At 41.9% G+C, this 21,571-nt stretch overlaps 1 protein-coding gene across 3 annotated transcripts in view; it reads left to right on the top strand.

The window, feature by feature from the left end:
* Nucleotides 1-21,571, top strand: part of Usp12-46 (Ubiquitin-specific protease 12/46) — an 81,493-nt gene that overhangs the window by 34,000 nt on the left and 25,922 nt on the right. For all 3 annotated transcript variants that reach the window (XR_011714304.1, XM_071675443.1, XM_071675441.1), the window contains exon 6: nt 12,158-12,313. Coding sequence is in view for 2 of the 3 variants with exons in the window: in XM_071675443.1 (XP_071531544.1) it covers nt 12,158-12,313 (156 nt within the window). In the remaining variant the exon portion in view is untranslated. The remainder of the gene's footprint in view (nt 1-12,157; nt 12,314-21,571) is intronic.

Below are 21,571 nucleotides of genomic sequence, written 5' to 3'. Positions count from 1 at the left end.
CCCATTTTGGCTTTCCAAGATAACGTTCTCAACTTGCACACATTTTGCAACGCTCCCAGAACTTTCGCCCCCTCCCCCACCCTATAATTCACTTGTGCTTCCGTGGTTCCATCCGCTGCCAAACCCACTCCCAGATATCTAAATCACTTCACTTCCTCCAGTTTTTCTTCATTCAAACTTACCTCCCAATTGACTTGTCCCTCAACCCTACTGTACCTAATAACCTTGCTCTTATACACATGTACTCTCAGCTTTCTTCTTTCACACACTTTACCAAACTCAGTCACCAGCATCTGCAGTTTCTCACCCGAATCAGCCACCAGCGCTGTATCATCAGCGAACAACAACTGACTCACTTTCCAAGCTCTCTCATCCACAACAGACTGCATACTTGCCCCTCTTTCCAAAACTCTTGCATTCACCTCCCTAACAACTCCATCCATAAACAAATTAAACAACCATGGAGACATCACGCACCCCTGCCACAAACCAGTATTCACTGAGAACCAATCACTTTCCTCTCTTCCTACACGTACACATGCCTTACATCCTTGATAAAAACTTTTCACTGCTTCTAACAACTTACCTCCCACACCATTTGTTCTTAATACCTTCCACAGAGCATCTCTATCGACTCTGTCATATGCCTTCTCCAGATCCATAAATGCTACATACAAATCCATTTGCTTTTCTAAGTATTTCTCACATACATTCTTCAAAGCAAACATCTGATCCACACATCCTCTACCACTTCTGAAACCACACTGCTCTTCCCCAATCTGATGCTCTGTACATGCCTTCACCTTCTCAATAAATACCCTCCCATATAGTTTCCCAGGAATACTCAACAAACTTATACCTCTGTAATTTGAGCTCTCACCTTTATCCCCTTTGCCTTTGTACAATGGCACTATACAAGCATTCCACCAATCCTCAGGCACCTCACCATGAGTCATACATACATTAGATAATCTTACCAACCATTCAACAATACAGTCACCCCCTTTTTTAATAAATTCCACTGCAATACCATCGAAACCCGCTGCCTTGCCGGCTTTCATCTTCTGCAGAGCTTTTACTACCTCTTCTCTGTTTACCAAATCATTCTCCCTAACCCTCTCACTTTGCTCACCACCTCAAACAAAGCATCCTATATCTGCCACTCTATCATCAAACACATTCAATAAACCTTCAAAATTCCCACTCCATCTCCTTCTCACATCACAACTATTTGTTATCACCTCCCCATTAGCCCCCATCACTGATGTTCCCATTGATTCCCTTGTCTTACGCACCTTATTTACCTCCTTCCAAAACGTCTTTTTATTCTCCCTAAAATTTAGTGATGCTCTCTCCCCCAACTCTCATTTGCCCTCTTTTTCACCTCTTGCACCTTTCTCTTGACCACCTGCCTCTTTCTTTTATACATATCCCAGTTAAAATGCCTCTGTCTTCTCTTTCACTAATACTCTTATATATGATATATATATATGATGGAGAAAAACTGGAGGAAGTGAAGTGTTTTAGATATCTGGGAGTGGATCTGGCAGCGGATGGAACCATGGAAGCGGAAGTGGATCATAGGGTGGGGGAGGGGGCGAAAATTCTGGGAGCCTTGAAGAATGTGTGGAAGTTGAGAACATTATCTCGGAAAGCAAAAATGGGTATGTTTGAAGGAATAGTGGTTCCAACAATGTTGTATGGTTGCGAGGCGTGGACTATGGATAGAGTTGTGCGCAGGAGGATGGATGTGCTGGAAATGAGATGTTTGAGGACAATGTGTGGTATACTGCACGTCGACCGCGGTATACCACGCCATTGCAATTCACTCTATTCCTTGCATGCCTTTCACCCTCCTGCATGTTCAGGCCCCGATCACTCAAAATCTTTTTCACTCCATCTTTCCACCTCCAATTTGGTCTCCCTTTTCTCCTCATTCCCTCCACCTCTGACACATATAACCTCTTGGTCAATCTTTCCTCACTCATTCTCTCCATGTGACCAAACTATTTCAAAACACCCTCTTCTGCTCTCTCAACCACACTCTTTTTATTACCAAACATCTCTCTTACCCTTTCATTACTTACTCGACCAAACCACCTCACACCACATATTGTCCTCAAACATCTCATTTCCAGCACATCCACCCTCCTCCGCACAACTTTGTCTATCTATTATTATTATTTTTTTTTTTTTTTTTTTTTTTTTTTCCGCTGTGTCCCGCGTTTGCGAGGTAGTGCAACAAAACAGACGAAAGAAATGGCCCAACCCACCCCCATACACATGTATATACATACGTCCACACACGCAAATATACATACCTACACAGCTTTCCATGGTTTACCCCAGACGCTTCATATGCCCTGATTCAATCCACTGACAGCACGTCAACCCCGGTATACCACATCGATCCAATTCACTCTATTCCTTGCCCTCCTTTCACCCTCCTGCATGTTCAGGCCCCGATCACACAAAATCTTTTTCACTTCATCTTTCCACCTCCAATTTGGTCTCCCACTTCTCCTTGTTCCCTCCACCTCCGACACATATATCCTCTTGGTCAATCTTTCCTCACTCATTCTCTCCATGTGCCCAAACAATTTCAAAACACCCTCTTCTGCTCTCTCAACCATGCCCTTTTTATTTCCACACATCTCTCTTACCCTTACGTTACTTACTCGATCAAACCACCTCACACCACACATTGTCCTCAAACATCTCATTTCCAGCACATCCATCCTCCTGCGCACAACTCTATCCATAGCCCACGCCTCGCAACCATACAACATTGTTGGAATCACTATTCCTTCAAACATACCCATTTTTGCTTTCCGAGATAATGTTCTCGACTTCCACACATTCTTCAAGGCTCCCAGAATTTTCGCCCCCTCCCCCACCCTATGATCCACTTCCACTTCCATGGTTCCATCCGCTGCCAGATCCACTCCCAGATATCTAAAACACTTTACTTCCTCCAGTTTTTCTCCATTCAAACTTACCTCCCAATTGACTTGACCCTCAACCTTACTGTACCTAATAACCTTGCTCTTATTCACATTTACTCTTAACTTTCTTCTTTTCTTCCCAAGCTCACTTACTCTCACCACCCTCTTCACCCCAACATTCACTCTTCTTTTCTGAAAACCCATACAAATCTTCACCATAGCCTCCACAAGATAATGATCAGACATCCCTCCAGTTGCACCTCTCAGCACATTAACATCCAAAAGTCTCTCTTTCGCACGCCTGTCAATTAACACGTAATTCAATAACGCTCTCTGGCCATCTGTCCTACTTACATACATATACTTATGTATATCTCGCTTTTTAAACCAGGAGAGATAGGTAGTATGTTTGAGGAAAGGAACCTGGAAGTTTTGGCTCTGAGTGAAACGAAGCTCAAGGGTAAAGGGGAAGAGTGGTTTGGGAAGGTCTTGGGAGTAAAGTCAGGGGTTAGTGAGAGGACAAGAGCAAGGGAAGGAGTAGCAGTACTCCTGAAACAGGAGTTGTGGGAGTATGTGATAGAATGTAAGAAAGTAAATTCTCGATTAATATGGGTAAAACTGAAAGTTGATGGAGAGAGATGGGTGATTATTGGTGCATATGCACCTGGGCATGAGAAGAAAGATCATGAGAGGCAAGTGTTTTGGGAGCAGCTGAATGAGTGTGTTAGTGGTTTTGATGCACGAGACCAGGTTATAGTGATGGGTGATTTGAATGCAAAGGTGAGTAATGTGGAAGTTGAGGGAATAATTGGTGTACATGGGGTGTTCAGTGTTGTAAATGGAAATGGTGAAGAGCTTGTAGATTTATGTGCTGAAAAAGGACTGGTGATTATTATTATTATCTATTATTATTATTATTATTATTATTATTATTATTATTATTATTATTATTATACTTTCTCACTGTCTCCCACGTTGGCAAGGTTGCGCAAGGAAACAGACGAAAGAATGGCCCAATCCACCCACGTACACATGTATATACTTAAACGCCCCACTCACACATATACATACCTATACATTTCAATGTATATATAAATATACATACAGAGTTGCGGGAATAATTGGTATACATGGTGTGTTCAGTGTTGTAAATGGAAATGGTGAAGAGATAGTAGATTTATGTGCTGAAAAAGGACTGGTGATTGGGAATACCTGGTTTAAAAAGCAAGATATACATAAGTATACGTATGTAATTAGGAGAGATGGCCAGAGAGCGTTAGTGGATTATGTGTTAATTGATAGGCATGGGAAAGAGAGACTTTTGGATGTTAATGTGCTGAGAGGTGCAACTGGAGGGATGTCTGATCATTATCTTGTAGAGGCGAAGGTGAAGATTTGTAGGGGTTTTCAGAAAAGAAGAGAGAATGTTGGGGTGAAGAGAGTGGTGAGAGTAAGTGAGCTTGGGAAGGAGACTTGTGTGAGGAAGTACCAGGAGAGACTGAGTACAGAATGGAAAAAGGTGAGGACAAAGGAGGTAAGGGGAGTGGGGAGGAGTGGGATGTATTTAGGGAAGCAGTGATGGCTTGCGCAAAAGATGCTTGTGGCATGAGAAGCATGGGAGGTGGGCTTATTAGAAAGGGTAGTGAGTGGTGGGATGAAGAAGTAAGATTATTAGTGAAAGAGAAGAGAGAGGCATTTGGACAATTTTTGTAGGGAAAAATGCAAATGAGTGGGAAAGGTATAAAAGAAAGAGGCACGAGGTCAAGAGAAAGGTGCAAGAGGTGAAAAAGAGGGCAAATGAGAGTTGGGGTGAGAGAGTATCATTAGATTTTAGGGAGAATAAAAAGATGTTCTGGAAGGAGGTAAATAAAGTGCGTAAGACAAGGGAGCAAATGGGAACTTCAGTGAAGGGGGCTAATGGGGAGGTGATAACAAATAGTTGTGATGTGAGAAGGAGATGGAGTGAGTATTTTGAAGGTTTGTTGAATGTGTTTGATGATAGAGTGGCAGATATAGGGTGTTTTGGTCGAGGTGGTGTGCAAAGTGAGAGGGTTAGGGAGAATGATTAGGTAAATAGAGAAGAGGTAGTAAAAGCTTTGCAGAAGATGAAAGCCAGCAAGGCAGCAGGTTTGGATGGTATTGCAGTGGAATTTATTAAAAAAGGGGGTGACTGTATTGTTGACTGATTGGTAAGATTATTTAATGTATGTATGATTCATGGTGAGGTGCCTGAGGATTGGCGGAATGCTTGCATAGTGCCATTGTACAAAGGCAAAGGGGATAATAGTGAGTGCTCAAATTACAGAGGTATAAGTTTGTTGAGTATTCTTGGGAAATTATATAGGAGGGTATTGATTGAGAGGGTGAAGGCATGTACAGAGCGTCAGATTGGGGAAGAGCAGTGTGGTTTCAGAAGTGGTAGAGGATGTGTGGATCAGGTGTTTGCTTTGAAGAATGTATATGAGAAATACTTAGAAAAGCAAATGGATTTGTATGTAGCATTTATGGATCTGGAGAAGGATTATGATAGAGTTGATAGAGATGCTCTGTGGAAGGTATTAAGAATATATGGTGTGGGAGGCAAGTTGTTAGAAGCAGTGAAAAGTTTTTATCGAGGATGTAAGGCATGTGTACGTGTAGGAAGAGAGGAAAGTGAATGGCTCACAGTGAATGTAGGTTTGTGTCAGGGGTGTTGTGTGATGTCTCCATGGTTGTTTAATTTGTGTATGGATGGGGTTGGAATGATGTGGTATACCGGGGTCGACGTGCTGTCAATGGATTGAACCAGGGCATGTGAAGCGTCTAGGGTAAACCATGGAAAGTTCTGTGGGGCCTGGATGTGGAAAGGGAGCTGTGGTTTCGGTGCATTATTACATGACAGCTAGAGACTGAGTGTGAACGAAAGTGCCCTTTGTTGTCTTTTTCCTAGCGCTACCTCGCACACATGAGGGGGAAGGGGACTGTTATTCCATGTGTGGCAAGGTGGCGATGGGAATAAATGAAGGCAGACAGTATGAATTATGTACATGTGTATATATGTATATGTCTGTGTGGGTATATATATGTGTACATTGAGGTGTATAGGTATGTATATGTGTGTGTACGTGTATGTATATACATGTGTATGTGGGTGGGTTGCGCCATTCTTTCGTCTGTTTCCTTGCGCTACCTCGCTAACGTGGGAGACGGCGACAAAGCAAAATAAAAAAAAAAACATACACAGACATACATATATACACATGTACATATTTATACATCCTGCCTTCATCCATTCCCGCTGCTACCCCACCATACATGAAATGGCACCCCCCCCCCACCTCCCCTGCTGTTCCATCCGCTGCTAAGTCCACTCCCAGATGTCTAGAACACTTCCAGTTTTTCTCCATTCAAGCTTACATCCCAATTAACTTGTTCCCTCTACCCTCCTAAACCTGATAACCTTGCTCTTATTCACATTTACTCTCAACTTTCTCCTTTCACACACTTTCCAAACTCATTCACTGACCTCTGCAGTTTCTTACACAAATCAGCCACTAGAGCTGTATCAACAACTGATTCTCTTCCCAGGCCCTTTCATCCTCATTAGACTGCATACTCACCCCTCTCTCCAAAACTCGTGTATTTACTTCCGTAACCACCCAAACCATAAGCAAACTGAACAACCATGGGGACATCACACACTCCTGCCGCAGACCAACATTCATTGGGAACCACTCACTCTCCTCTCTTCCTACTCGTACACATGCCTTACATCCTTGGTAAAAACTTTTCACTGCTTCTAGCAACTTAACTCCTCACAATATACTCCTAAAACCTTCCCCAGAACATCACTATCAGCCCTATCATATGCCTTCTCCAGAGCCATAAATGCTACATACAAAATCCATCTGTTTTTCTAAGTATTTCTCACATACATTTTTCAAAGCTAACACGTGATCCACACATCCTCTACCACTTTGAAACCACACTGCTCTTCCCCAGTCTGATGCTCTGTACATGCCTTTACCCTCTCAATCAATACCCTCCCATATAAGTTCCCAGAAATACTCAACAAACTTATGCCTTTGTAATATGAACACTCACCTTTATCCCCTTTGCCTTTGTTCATTGGTACTATGCATGCATTCCCCCAATTCTCATGCACTTCACCATGGTCCATACATGCATTGAATATCCTCATCAACCAATCAACAAGACAGTCTCCCCCTTTTTTAATAAATTCCACTGCAATACCATCTAAATCTGCTGCCTTGCCAGCTTTCATCTTCCACAGAACTTTCACCACCTTGTCTCTCTTAACCAAATCATTCCCCTCAACCCTCTCACTTCATGCACCACCCCATCCAAAACACCCTTTATCTGCCATTCTATCATCAAACACATTCAACATACCTTCAAAATACTCACTCTATTACTATCTGTTATCACTTCCCTACTTGCACCCTTCAACGATGTTTCCATTTGTTCTTTTGTCGTACACACGTTATTTACCTCCTTCGAAAACATCTTTTCATTCTCCATAAAATTTAATGGTGCTCTGTCACCCAAACTCTAATTTGCCCTCTCTTTCATCTCTTGCACCTTTCTCTTGACCAGTCATATGCATTGCTTCCTTGGAAATGTCATGATGCCTCTCTTTTCTCTTTCACTAACAATCTTACTTCTTCATCCCACCATTCACTACACTTTCTAATCTGCCCACCTCGCACCTTTCTCATACCACAAGCATCTTTTGTGCAAACTATCACTACTTCCCTAAATACATCCCATTCCTCACCGACTCCCCTCATATCTTTTTCTCTCACCTTTTGCCATTCTACAATCAATATCCTTTCCAAGCTCACTTACTCTCACCATTCTCTTCTCCCCAACGTTCTCTCTTTTGTGAAAGCCTCTACAAATCTTCACCTTTGCCTCCACAAGATAGTGATCAGACATCCCTCCTGCTACCCCTCTCAGCACATTAACATCCAAAAGTCTCCCTTTTACATGCTTATCAATTTACATGTAGTCCAATAATGCACTTTGACCATCTCTCTTTTTAAACCAGGTATTCGCAATCACCTGTGTTTTTTCAGCGCACAGATCCACAAGCTCTTCATTTCTGTTTACAACACAGAACACCCCATGTACACCAGTTATACCCCTAACTGCCACATTACTCTTTTTCGCATTTCGATCACCCATCACTATAACCTGGTCTCGTGCATCAAAGCTGCTAACACACTCACTCAACTGCTCCCAAAACATTTGCCTCTTATGATCATTCTTTACATAACCAGGTGCATAGGTGCCAGTAATCAACCATCTCTCTCCATTCACTTTCAGTTTTACCCACATCAGTCCAGAAATTATTTTCTTACACTATCACATACTCCCACAACTCCTGTTTCTGCAGTATTGCTACTCCTTCCTTAGCTCTTGTCCTCTCACCAACCCTTGACTTTACTCCCAAGACTTTCCCAACCCACTCTTCCCCTTTACCCTTGAGCTTCGTTTCACTCAGAGCCAGAACATCCAGGTTTCTTTCCTCATACATAATATGTATCTCTCCTTTCTTCTCATCTTGGTTACATCCATACACATTCAGACACCCCAGTCTGAGCCTTCAAGGAGGATGAGCACTCCCTCTTTGACTCCTTTTTCTGTTTCCCTTTTAGAAATTGAAGTACAAGGAGGGGAGTTTCCAGCCCCCTGCTCCCACCCTGTTTAGTTGCCTTATACGACACGCAGGGAATACCTGGGAAGTATTCCTTTCCCCCAACCTCTGGGATTGATGTCTTGGATATTAATGATTTACCTGTTTCAAATTCTGTGTTTATTGAATTGATATGATTGTGTATAATAGGCTATGTATTTCAGTTTAATGGAGAATATTATGCTCAGTCATTTGGTATGGTGGTGGATAACCCTTTTTCACCAGTATTAATTAATCTTTATATGGAATTTTTTTTGAAACAAAATTACCAAGGGATATCTTACCCCCTAAGGCAATTTGGTGTAGGTATGTAGATGATGATCTTTCTGTTCGGCCAAGAAGCAAAAATTTACAAACATTTTATCCTTTACTTGACAGTTTAGTACCTTCTATCAACTTTACTGTGAAATTGGAAAATAATTTTGTTACCATTTTTAGATTGCATGATCTATAGGGATGGAAACATATTTAAGTTTAGCTTATACAGAAAAAACACCAATGTTTGTTCATATTTTCATTATTACTTAGCTCAACAATACAGTGTTAATTTATCATCATTCCAGTCTATGTTCCTTAGGTTATCACATACATGCAGTCAGGAATTTATTGATGATGAGTTTGTAATGTAAGGGTAAGAGAGATGTGTGGAAATAAAAAGAGCGTGGTTGAGAGAGCAGAAGAGGGTGTTTTGAAATGGTTTGGGCACATGGAGAGAATGAGTGAGGAAAGATTGACCAAGAGGATATATGTGTCGGAGGTGGAGGGAACGAGGAGAAGTGGGAGACCAAATTGGAGGTGGAAAGATGGAGTGAAAAAGATTTTGTGTGATCGGGGCCTGAACATGCAGGAGGGTGAAAGGCGGGCAAGGAATTGAGTGAATTGGATCGATGTGGTATACCAGGGTTGACGTGCTGTCAGTGGATTGAATCAGGGCATGTGAAGCGTCTGGGGTAAACCATGGAAAGTTGTGTGGGGCCTGGATGTGGAAAGGGAGCTGTGGTTTCGGGCATTATTGCATGACAGCTGGAGACTGAGTGTGAACGAATGGGGCCTTTGTTGTCTTTTCCTAGTGCTACCTCGCACACATGAGGGGGTAGGGGGATGGTATTCCATGTGTGGGGAGGTGGCTATGGGAATGAATAAAGGCAGACAGTGTGAATTGTGTGCATGGGTATATATGTATGTGTCTGTGTGTGTATATATATGTGTACATTGAGATGTATAGGTATGTATATTTGCGTGTGTGGACGTGTATGTATATACATTGTGTATGGGGGTGGATTGGGCCATTTCTTTCGTCTGTTTCCTTGCGCTACCTTGCAAACGCAGGAGACAGCGACAAAGCAAAATAAATAAATAAATAAAAATATGAGTTTGAAAAGCTATATTCTATTGGATCCTTGTTAAAGTATCTTAGATCTTTCATTGATAAATCCTTCAATTTAGCAAAGAAATGATTTTATAGAGTTTAACCCAAAACACTCCTTGATATCAAGAATCCCTTAGTTCTTTTCACTGATAGTTTTACATTACTTCCCAGGTTGCTTACAGCCTTTAATGTAAATGTAGCCTTCAGCAATAACAGTACTATGAAGGATGCCTTAGTCAAAAACTCAACAGAAAAATCTGTGTGCTGTGCTTATAGTCCCCTGTGAAGACTGATATGTTTTATGTTGGGCAGACTGGTAAGGATCTTTATGTTAGACTTTTAGACTTGAGCAACATAGATGTAGTTTAATCACAGGACAAAAATCAAATGCTTTATTTGATCATGTTAGAAATTATGACCATTGTAATGACTAGTATACAGCTCATTCAATTATTAACTGTAACTCCTTTACCACAAGAAATATCATTAAATCTCCTATTATTAGATACACAAAGAATTGTAACATTGATATGAGTGAAGTTCTACACAAACTTGATAGCTTAGTCATAGGCAAAATTTGTGAACAATTCCCTTTCATGTCCTCAAGAATTTTATGACAGGCATGATGCCAGACCTGAAAACCACCAACCCGAACACCACCATCCAGTGACACTTGTTTGCCAGTGGTGTCTTAGCAATATCTCTTCATTATATATCAACTAACTGTTCTATGTCTTTTATGTCCTTCTTGTATCTCCCCTGCTGGATTAGCCTAGGAACTCCCCAGACCTTAACCCAATAGAGAACTGGAGCCAGATGGAAGTGAAACATCATCCTTCCTGCCACACTTCAGCAGTGCATTGTCTCATTCTGGGGATTAAGACCCTATGAACCCAAAACATGGACCTAGAATGCTTAAGGAACCTTGCCAATTCCATGCCCAGACATCTCTAGATGGTAATTAAGGTCAAAGAAGAGATAACAGAGTACTAAAATGCAAGTGTGACATTGCCTTTGAAAAGAAATAGGGGCTGACAGGTGCCTTTGAGGACACTGTATATGTAGGTGTTGATGGACTCTGCCTGCAGGAAGTTACACCAGGAATGAAAAGTTGTCCTTGGCAAGGCTGTTATCATGAGTACAGTCTCATCAAAGAACTTCTCATTCCAAAAGGGTCCATCATTTCCCTGCTACTTGAAGTTGTATGATAGTATATACTACTAAGAATCTGATTCAGTTATACATGTTTGAAAATATATATGAATCCTTTGAATATTTATGGCCACGCATGCTCCAAAGTCTTGTAATTTAAAGGACATTAGCTTGATCATTTCCCCACAACCAAATTAATGAAGTCCTGATAATTTAGTATGATTTTACCTTAAACCTTTTTCCAAAGTACTGTCGACACAATAAGAATGTTGCAAATACTTCTTTTGAAAAATATTGAATATCACCAAAGCAGGGAATCAGTCATTTGCCATAGACAGTATCTCAGAGAGTTAAATAAAGAATTTGACATGAGGAAGGAATTTTATAGTGTATAAGAAATACAACAAACAAAAAGGGCTAAACAAACTTAAACAAATGCAATAACATTGCTCATTTCGAATATCACTTAATCCAGTTTTTTCCCCTCCTCATGCAGCAAACTGTGGCATCACTTGCAAAAGCTCATGCTTGCCTTGATTAATTTTGATACCCACATTGTGAAACATAGAGTCCACATTATATTCATGCTCAACTATGAAACATTCAGGGGAAACCATGGAAGGGTCTGTGGGGCCTGGTCATGGATAGGAAGCTATAGTTTTTGTGCATTACACATGACAGCTAGAGAATGGATGTAAGTGAATGATGCCTTTCTTCTTCTGTTCTTGGTGCTACCTTGCTAATATGGGAGATGGCCAACAAAAATAAGATAAGGAAGAAAGAAAGAATATTTATATTGTTTTTAAGTGAATTTATGCAGAGCAAACTCGTTTAAAGCATGGAAGGCCTGTATGGACATCACTCTCTTTAACCTTCAACCATTTCCATTAATTAAACTTATTTTCTAGAAATTTGTGTTGACATCTAAGCTATATCCTTTTAAATAAGGATCATGAATTGAGATTTGATGATTATGGTTAAATTGCATTGCAGGTACGAAGTACTGATGAGGTGTTGAATAACTTGTCGGTGGAGGTTCATCAGAACACAAGCATCACACATTGCCTCAGGTGTTTTTTCTCCACTGAGACCATTAGTGCAGAGAATAAAGTTCAATGTGAGAATTGTTGCTCTCTCCAGGAACATCAGGTAATAGTTAGCAGGTCAGATGATTTAGTCACTCATTTTTTCAGCTTCAGAAGAGGGTAGCTTATGTAGAATATCTTTCAGATTCCACATTTCTCTTCAGGGTCATGCTAGTCCTGATAGCCCTGAGATATTTAGGTTCTTAAGGGTTATAAACCTCTTAACCATCCCAACTTACTGGTGAGGTGATAGCTTCTTACCCTTCATGAACCTGATAGGTAGTTAGCAATGTAGCTTGGCCCAGATCCAATATCTGATCAGTCAACAACCTCCACTCGGCAGTTATGTCATTGTCCCTAGGTCATGTGTCAGGATGCACCACATTATTCTTCAGACCACAACAGCGCTTAGTATTGGTTTGCTAGTTTCTTCCATTGTGACATATATAATTATTATGGTTTGATGTAGCTGGAACTGTAGGTACAATATAATTGAATTTTATATGAATTTTATATTTATATGCTCTGTGGAAGGTATTAAGAATATATGGTGTGGGAGGAAAGTTGTTAGAAGCAGTGAAAAGTTTTTATCGAGGATGTAAGGCATGTGTGCGTGTAGGAAGAGAGGAAAGTGATTGGTTCTCAGTGAATGTAGGTTTGCGGCAGGGGTGTGTGATGTCTCCATGGTTGTTTAATCTGTTTATGGATGGGGTTGTTAGGGAGGTAAATGCAAGAGTTTTGGAAAGAGGGGCAAGTATGAAGTCTGTTGGGGATGAGAGAGCTTGGGAAGTGAGTCAGTTGTTGTTCGCTGATGATACAGCGCTGGTGGCTGATTCATGTGAGAAACTGCAGAAGCTGGTGACTGAGTTTGGTAAAGTGTGTGGAAGAAGAAAGTTAAGAGTAAATGTGAATAAGAGCAAGGTTATTAGGTACAGTAGGGTTGAGGGTCAAGTCAATTGGGAGGTGAGTTTGAATGGAGAAAAACTGGAGGAAGTGAAGTGTTTTAGATATCTGGGAGTGGATCTGGCAGCGGATGGAACCATGGAAGCGGAAGTGGATCATAGGGTGGGGGAGGGGGCGAAAATTCTGGGGGCCTTGAAGAATGTGTGGAAGTCGAGAACATTATCTCGGAAAGCAAAAATGGGTATGTTTGAAGGAATAGTGGTTCCAACAATGTTGTATGGTTGCGAGGCGTGGACTATGGATAGAGTTGTGCGCAGGAGGATGGATGTGCTGGAAATGAGATGTTTGAGGACAATGTGTGGTGTGAGGTGGTTTGATCGAGTAAGTAACGTAAGGGTAAGAGAGATGTGTGGAAATAAAAAGAGCGTGGTTGAGAGAGCAGAAGAGGGTGTTTTGAAGTGGTTTGGGCACATGGAGAGGATGAGTGAGGAAAGATTGACCAAGAGGATATATGTGTCGGAGGTGGAGGGAACAAGGAGAAGAGGGAGACCAAATTGGAGGTGGAAAGATGGAGTGAAAAAGATTTTGTGTGATCGGGGCCTGAACATGCAGGAGGGTGAAAGGAGGGCAAGGAATAGAGTGAATTGGATCGATGTGGTATACCGGGGTTGACGTGCTGTCAGTGGATTGAATCAAGGCATGTGAAGCGTCTGGGGTAAACCATGGAAAGCTGTGTAGGTATGTATATTTGCGTGTGTGGACGTATGTATATACATGTGTATGGGGGGGGGTTGGGCCATTTCTTTCGTCTATTTCCTTGTGCTACCTCGCAAACGCGGGAGACAGCGACAAAGTATAATAAAAAATAAAATGAATTATATAGGTTGTGTAGTGTTCATAAATACTACATCACTTAGAATATATGGGCATCGAAGATGCTTTCCGAGGTAATAATTTCTCATTTCCACTTCCATGGTTCCATTTACTCCTAAGTCCACTCCCAGGTATCCAAAACACTTCACTCCCTCCAGTTTTTCTCCATTCAAACTCACACCCCAACTAACCTGTCCCATAACCCTACTAAACCTGATAACCTTGCTGTTTTTTACATTTACTCTCAACTTCCTCCTTTATTATTTTCTATATTTTGCTATACTTTGGCAATAAGCATGCATTCCACCAATCCTCAGGCACTTCATCATGAAACCTACATACATACATTGAATATCATTTGCCATCCAGTCAACAACACAGTCACCCCCTTTTAATAAATTCCACTGCAATACCATCCAAACCTTCCGTCTTGCTGGCTTTCATCTTCCACAGAGCTTTCACTACCTCTTCTCTGTTTACCAAACCATTCTCCCTGGCCTTCTCACTTTGCACACCACCTCAACCAAAACACCCTATATCTGCCACTCTATCATCAAACACATTCAACAAACCTTCAAAATACTCACTCCATCTCCATCTCACATCACCACTACTTGTTATTACCTCCCCATTATCCCCCTTCACCGATGTTCCCATTTGTTCTCTTGTCCTATGCACTTTTATTTACCTCCTTCCAAAACATCTTTTCTCCCTATAATTTAATGATACCCTCTCACCCCAACTCTCATTTGCCCTCTTTTTCACCTCTTGTACCTTTCTCTTGACCTCCTGCCACTTTCTTTCATACATCTCCCAGTCATTCACACTTACTTCCCTGCAAAATCCTCCAAACGCCTCTCTCTTTTCTTTTCTTAATAATCTTACTTCTTCATCCCACCATTCACTACCCTTTCTGATCTGCCCGCCTCCCACCTATCTCATGCCACAAGCATCTTTTGTACAAGCTATATGCTTCCCAAAGTACATCCCATTCCTCCCCCACTCCCCTTACGTCATTTGCTCTCACCTTTTTCCATTCAGCACTCAATCTCTCCTGGTACTTCCTCACACAAGTCTCCTTTCCAAGCTCACTTACTTTCACCACTCTCTTCATCCCAACATTCTCTCTTCTATTCTGAAAACCTGTACAAAACTTCACCTTCTCCCCCACAATATAATGATCAGACATCCCTCAAGTTGCCCCTCTCAGCACATTAACATCCAAAAGTCTCTCTTTCATGCACCTATCAATTATGGGTAAATATGGGTAAAACTGAAAGTGGATGGAGAGAGATGGGTGATTATTGGTGCATATCCCCCTGGGCATGAGAAGAAAGATCATGAGAGGCAAGTGTTTTGGGAGCAGCTGAGTGAGTGTGTTAGTAGTTTTGATGTACGAGACCAGGTTATAGTGATGGGTGATTTGAATGCAAAGGTGAGTAATGTGGAAGTTGAGGGAATAATTGGTGTACATGGGGTGTTCAGTGTTGTAAATGGAAATGGTGAAGAGCTTGTAGATTTATGTGCTGAAAAAGGACTGGTGATTGGGAATACCTGGTTTAAAAAGAGAGATATACAGAAGTATACATATGTAAGTAGGAGAGATGGCCAGAGAGCGTTATTGGATTACGTGTTAATTGATAGGCATGTGAAAGAGAGACTTTTGGATGTTAATGTGCTGAGAGGTGCAACTGGAGGGATGTCTGATCATTATCTTGTGGAGGCGAAGGAGAAGATTTGTATAGGTTTTCATAAAAGAAGAGAGAATGTTAGGGTGAAGAGAGTGGTGCGAGTAAGTGAGCTTGGGAAGGAGACTTGTGTGAGGGAGTATCAGGAGAGAATGAGTACAGAATGGAAAAAGGTGAGAACAAAGGCCATAAGGGGAGTGATGGCAGAATGGGATGTATTTAGGGAAGCAGTGATGGCTTGTGCAAAAGATGCTTGTGGCATGAGAAGCATGGGAGGTGGGCAGATTAGAAAGGGTAGTGAGTGGTGGTATGAAGAAGTAAGATTGTTAATGAAAGAGAAGGGAGAGGCATTTGGACGATTTTTGCAGGGAAATAAAGATAGAGAATAATAGAGAATAAAAAGATGGGCTGGAAAACCTCCCCTTTCATTTTTTTTTTTTTTTTTTTTTTTCCAAAAGAAGGAACAGAGAAGGGGGCCAGGTGAGGATATTCCCTCAAAGGCCCAGTCCTCTGTTCTTAATGTTACCTCGCTAATGCAGGAAATGGCGAATAGTATGAAAGAAAGAAAGAAAAAAAGATGTTTTGGAAGGGGGTAAATAAAGTGCATAAGACAAGGGAATCAATGGGAACTTAAGTGAAGGGGGCTAATGGGCAGTTGATAACAAATAGTGGTAATGTAAGAAGGAGATGGAGTGAGTATTTTGAAGGTTTGCTGAATGTGATTGATGATAGAGTGGCAGATATAGGGTGTTTTGGTCGAGGTGGTGTGCAAAGTGAGAGGGTCAGGGAGAATGATTTGGTAAACAGAGAAGAAGTAGTAAAAGCTTTGCGGAAGATGAAAGCCAGCAAGGCAGCAGGTTTGGATGGTATTGCAGTGGAATTTATTAAAAAAGGGGGTGACTGTATTGTTGACTGATTGGTAAGGTTATTTAATGTATGTATGACTCATGGTGAGGTGCCTGAGGATTGGCGGAATGCTTGCATAGTGCCATTGTACAAAGGCGGAGGGGATAAGAGTGAGTGCTCAAATTACAGTTTAAGTTTGTTGAGTATTCCTGGGAAATTATATTGGAGGGTATTGATTGAGAGGGTGAAGATATGTACAGAGCATCAGATTGGAGAAGAGCAGTATGGTTTCAGAAGTGGTAGAGGATGTGTGGATCAGGTGTTTGCTTTGAAGAATGTATGTGAGAAATACTTAGAAAAGCAAATGGATTTGTATGTAGCATTTATTGATCTGGAGAAGGCTTATGATAGAGTTGATAGAGATACTCTGTGGAAGGTATTAAGAATATATGGTGTGGGAGGCAAGTTGTTAGAAGCAGTGAAAAGTTTTTATCAAGGATGTAAGGCATGTGTACGTGTAGGAAGAGAGGAAAGTGATTGGTTCTCAGTGAATGTAGGTTTGCGTCAGGGGTGTGTGATGTCTCCATGGTTGTTTAATTTGTTTATGGATGGGGTTGTTAGGGAGGTGAATGCAAGAGTTTTGGAAAGAGGGGCAAGTATGCAGTCTGATGTGGATGAGAGAGCTTGGGAGGTGAGTCAGTTGTTGTTCGCTGATGATACAGTGCTGGTGGCTGATTCATGTGAGAAACTGCAGAAGCTGGTGACTGAGTTTGGTAAAGTTTGTGAAAGAAGAAAGCTGAGAGTAAATGTGAATAAGAGCAAGGTTATTAGGTACAGTAGGGTTGAAGGACAAGTCAATTGGGAGGTAAGTTTGAATGGAGAAAAACTAGAGGAAGTGAAGTGTTTTAGATATCTGGGAGTGGATTTGGCAGCAGATGGAACCATGGAAGCAGAAGTGAATCATAGGGTAGGGGAGGGGGGCGAAAATTCTGGGAGCGTTGAAGAATGTGTGGAAGTCGAGAACATTATCTCGGAAAGCAAAAATGGGTATGTTTGAAGGAATAGTGGTTCCAACAATGTTATATAGTTGCGAGGCTTGGGCCATAGATAGAGTTGTGTGGAGGAGAGTGGAGGTGCTGGAAATGAGATGTTTGAGGACAGTATGTGGTTTGAGGTAGTTTGATCGAGTAGGTAATGATAGGGTAAGAGAGATGTGTGGTAATAAAAAGTGTGTGGTTGAGAGAGCAGAAGAGGGTGTTTTGAAATGGTTTGGTCACATTGAGAGAATGAGTGAGGGAAGATTGACCAAGAGAATATATGTGTCAGAGGTGGAGGGAAAGAGAAGTGGAAGACCAAATTGGAGGTGGAAAGATGGAGTGAAAAAGATTTTGAGTAATTGGGGCCTGAACATGCAGGAGGGTGAAAGGCATGCAAGCAGTAAAGTGAATTGGAACGATGTGGTATACCAGGGTCAATGTGCTGTCAATGGATTGAACCAGGGCATGTGAAGCGTCTGGGGTAAACCATGGAAAGTTGTGTGGGGCCTGGATGTGGAAAGGGAGCTGTGGTTTCGTTGCATTATTACATGACAGCTAGAGACTGAGTGTGAACGAATGTGGCCTTTGCTGTCGTTTCCTAGCGCTATCTCGCACACATGAGGGGGGAGGGGGTTGTTATTTCATGTGTGGTGAGGTGGCAATGGGAATGAATAAAGGCAGACAGTATGAATTATGTACATGTGTATATATGTATATGTCTGTGTGTGTATATCTTTATGTATACATTGAGATGTATAGGTATGTATGTTTGCGTGTGTGGACGTGTATGTATATACGTGTGTATGTGGGTGGGTTGGGCCATTCTTTGGTCTGTTTCCTTGCTCTACCTTGCTAACGCGGGAGACAGCGACAAGGCAAAATGATAATTTTTTTTTTTTTTTTTTTTTTTTTCGCCGCTGTCTCCCGCGTTTGCGAGGTAGCGCAAGGAAACAGACGAAAGAAATGGCCCAACCCACCCCCATACACATGCCTTGATTTAATCCACTGACAGCACGTCAACCCCGGTATACCACATCGCTCCAATTCACTCTATTCTTTGCCCTCCTTTCACCCTCCTGCATGCTCAGGCCCCGATCACACAAAATCTTTTTCACTCCATCTTTCCACCTCCAATTTGGTCTCCCTCTTCTCCTCGTTCCCTCCACCTCCGACACATATATCCTCTTGGTCAATCTTTCCTCACTCATTCTCTCCATGTGACCAAACCACTTCAAAACACCCTCTTCTGCTCTCTCAACCACGCTCTTTTTATTTCCACACATCTCTCTTACCCTTACGTTACTTACTCGATCAAACCACCTCACACCACACATTGTCCTCAAATATCTCATTTCCAGCACATCCATCCTCCTGCGCACAACTCTATCCATAGTCCACGCCTCGCAACCATACAACATTGTTGGAACCACTATTCCTTCAAACATACCCATTTTTGCTTTCCGGGATAATGTTCTCGACTTCCACACATTCTTCAAGGCTCCCAGAATTTTCGCCCCCTCCCCCACCCTATGATCCACTTCCGCTTCCATGGTTCCATCTGCTGCCAGATCCACTCCCAGATATCTAAAACACTTCACTTCCTCCAGTTTTTCTCCATTCAAACTCGCCTCCCAATTGAATTGACCCTCAACCCTACTGTACCTAATAACCTTGCTCTTATTCACATTTACTCTTAACTTTCTTCTTTCACACACTTTACCAAACTCAGTCACCAGCTTCTGCAGTTTCTCACATGAATCAGCCACCAGTGCTGTATCATCAGCGAACAACAACTGACTCACTTCCCAAGCTCTCTCATCCCCAACAGACTTCATACTTGCCCCTCTTTCCAAAACTCTTGCATTCACCTCCCTAACAACCCCATCCATAAACAAATTAAACAACCATGGAGACATCACACACCCCTGCCGCAAACCTACATTCACTGAGAACCAATCACTTTCCTCTCTTCCTACACGTACACATGCCTTACATCCTCGATAAAAACTTTTCACTGCTTCTAACAACTTGCCTCCCACACCATATATTCTTAATATCTTCCACAGAGCATCTCTATCAACTCTATCATATGCCTTCTCCAGATCCATTAATGCTACATACAAATCCATTTGCTTTTCTGATATATATATATATATATATATATATTGGAAAGGATCACAATTTTGCACGTGATCAAGATATTCCTATGAGTCCACTGGGAAAATTAAACACGAAAAGTTTCCAAGTGCACTTTCGTGTAATAATCACATCATCAGGGGAGACACAAGAGAGAAATATAACAGTCAGTTGATAGGCATCAAAGAGACGAAGCTAGGACACCATTTGGTAAACATGTTTGGTAGAGGATGTGTGGATCAGGTGTTTGAAGAATGTATGTGAGTAATACTTAGAAAAGCAAATGGATTTGTATGTAGCATTTATGGATCTGGAGAAGGCATATGATAGAGTTGATAGAGATGCTCTGTGGAAGGTATTAAAAATATATGGTGTGGGAGGCAAGTTGTTAGAAGCAGTGAAAAGTTTTTATCGAGGATGTAAGGCATGTGTACATGTAGGAAGAGAGGAAAGTGATTGGTTCTCAGTGAATGTAGGTTTGCGGCAGGGGTGTGTGATGTCTCCATGGTTGTTTAATTTGTTTATGGATGGGGTTATTAGGGAGGTGAATGCAAGAGTTTTGGAAAGAGGGGCAAGTATGAAGTCTGTTGGGGATGAGAGAGCTTGGGAAGTGAGTCAGTTGTTGTTCGCTGATGATACAGCACTGGTGGCTGATTCATGTGAGAAACTGCAGAAGCTGGTGACTGAGTTTGGTAAAGTGTGTGAAAGAAGAAAGTTAAGAGTAAATGTGAATAAGAGCAAGGTTTATTAGGTACAGTAGGGTTAAGGGTCAAGTCAATTGGGAGGTAAGTTTGAATGGAGAAAAACTGGAGGAAGTGAAGTGTTTTAGATATCTGGGAGTGGATCTGGCAGCGGATGGAACCATGGAAGCGGAAGTGGATCATAGGGTGGGGAGGGGGCGAAAATTCTGGGAGCCTTGAAGAATGTGTGGAAGTCGAGAGCATTATCTCGGAAAGCAAAAATGGGTATGTTTGAAGGAATAGTGGTTCCAACAATGTTGTATGGTTGCGAGGCGTGGGCTATGGATAGAGTTGTGCGCAGGAGGATAGATGTGCTGGAAATGAGATGTTTGAGGACAATGTTTGGTGTGAGGTGGTTTGATCGAGTAAGTAACGTAAGGGTAAGAGAGATGTGTGGAAATAAAAAGAGCATGGTTGAGAGAGCAGAAGAGGGTGTTTTGAAATGGTTTGGGCACATGGAGAGAATGAGTGAGGAAAGATTGACCAAGAGGATATATGTGTCGGAGGTGGAGGGAACGAGGGGAAGTGGGAGACCAAATTGGAGGTGTAAAGATGGAGTGAAAAAGATTTTGTGTGATCGGGGCCTGAACATGCAGGAGGGTGAAAGGAGGGCAAGGAATAGAGTGAATTGAATCGATGTGGTATACCGGGGTTGACGTGCTGTCAGTGGATTGAATCAGGGCATGTGAAGCGTTTGGGGTAAACCAATGAAAGCTGTGTAGGTATGTATATTTGCGTGTGTGGACGTATGTATATACATGTGTATGGGGGTGGGTTGGGCCATTTCTTTCGTCTGTTTCCTTGCCCTATCTCGCAAACGCGGGAGACAGCGACAAAAAAAAAAAAAAAGGATGTTTTGGAAGGAGGTAAATAAAGTGCGTAAGACAAGGGAATCAATGGGAACTTCAGTGAAGAGGGCTCATGGGGAGGTGATAACAAGTAGTGGTGAGAAGGAGACGGAGTGAGTATTTTGAAGGTTTGTTGAATGTGTTTGATGATAGAGTGGCAGATATAGGGTGTTTTGGTCGAGGTGGTGTGCAAAGTGAGAGGGTTAGGGAGAATGCTTTGGTAAACAGAGAAGAGGTAATAAAAGCTTTGC

This window comes from Panulirus ornatus, chromosome 21, assembly GCF_036320965.1.
Source record: "Panulirus ornatus isolate Po-2019 chromosome 21, ASM3632096v1, whole genome shotgun sequence".
In the NCBI taxonomy this organism is placed as follows: domain Eukaryota; kingdom Metazoa; phylum Arthropoda; class Malacostraca; order Decapoda; family Palinuridae; genus Panulirus; species Panulirus ornatus.
The sequence above is the reverse complement of the archived record's forward strand: the minus strand, read 5'-3'. Positions and strand labels throughout refer to the sequence as shown.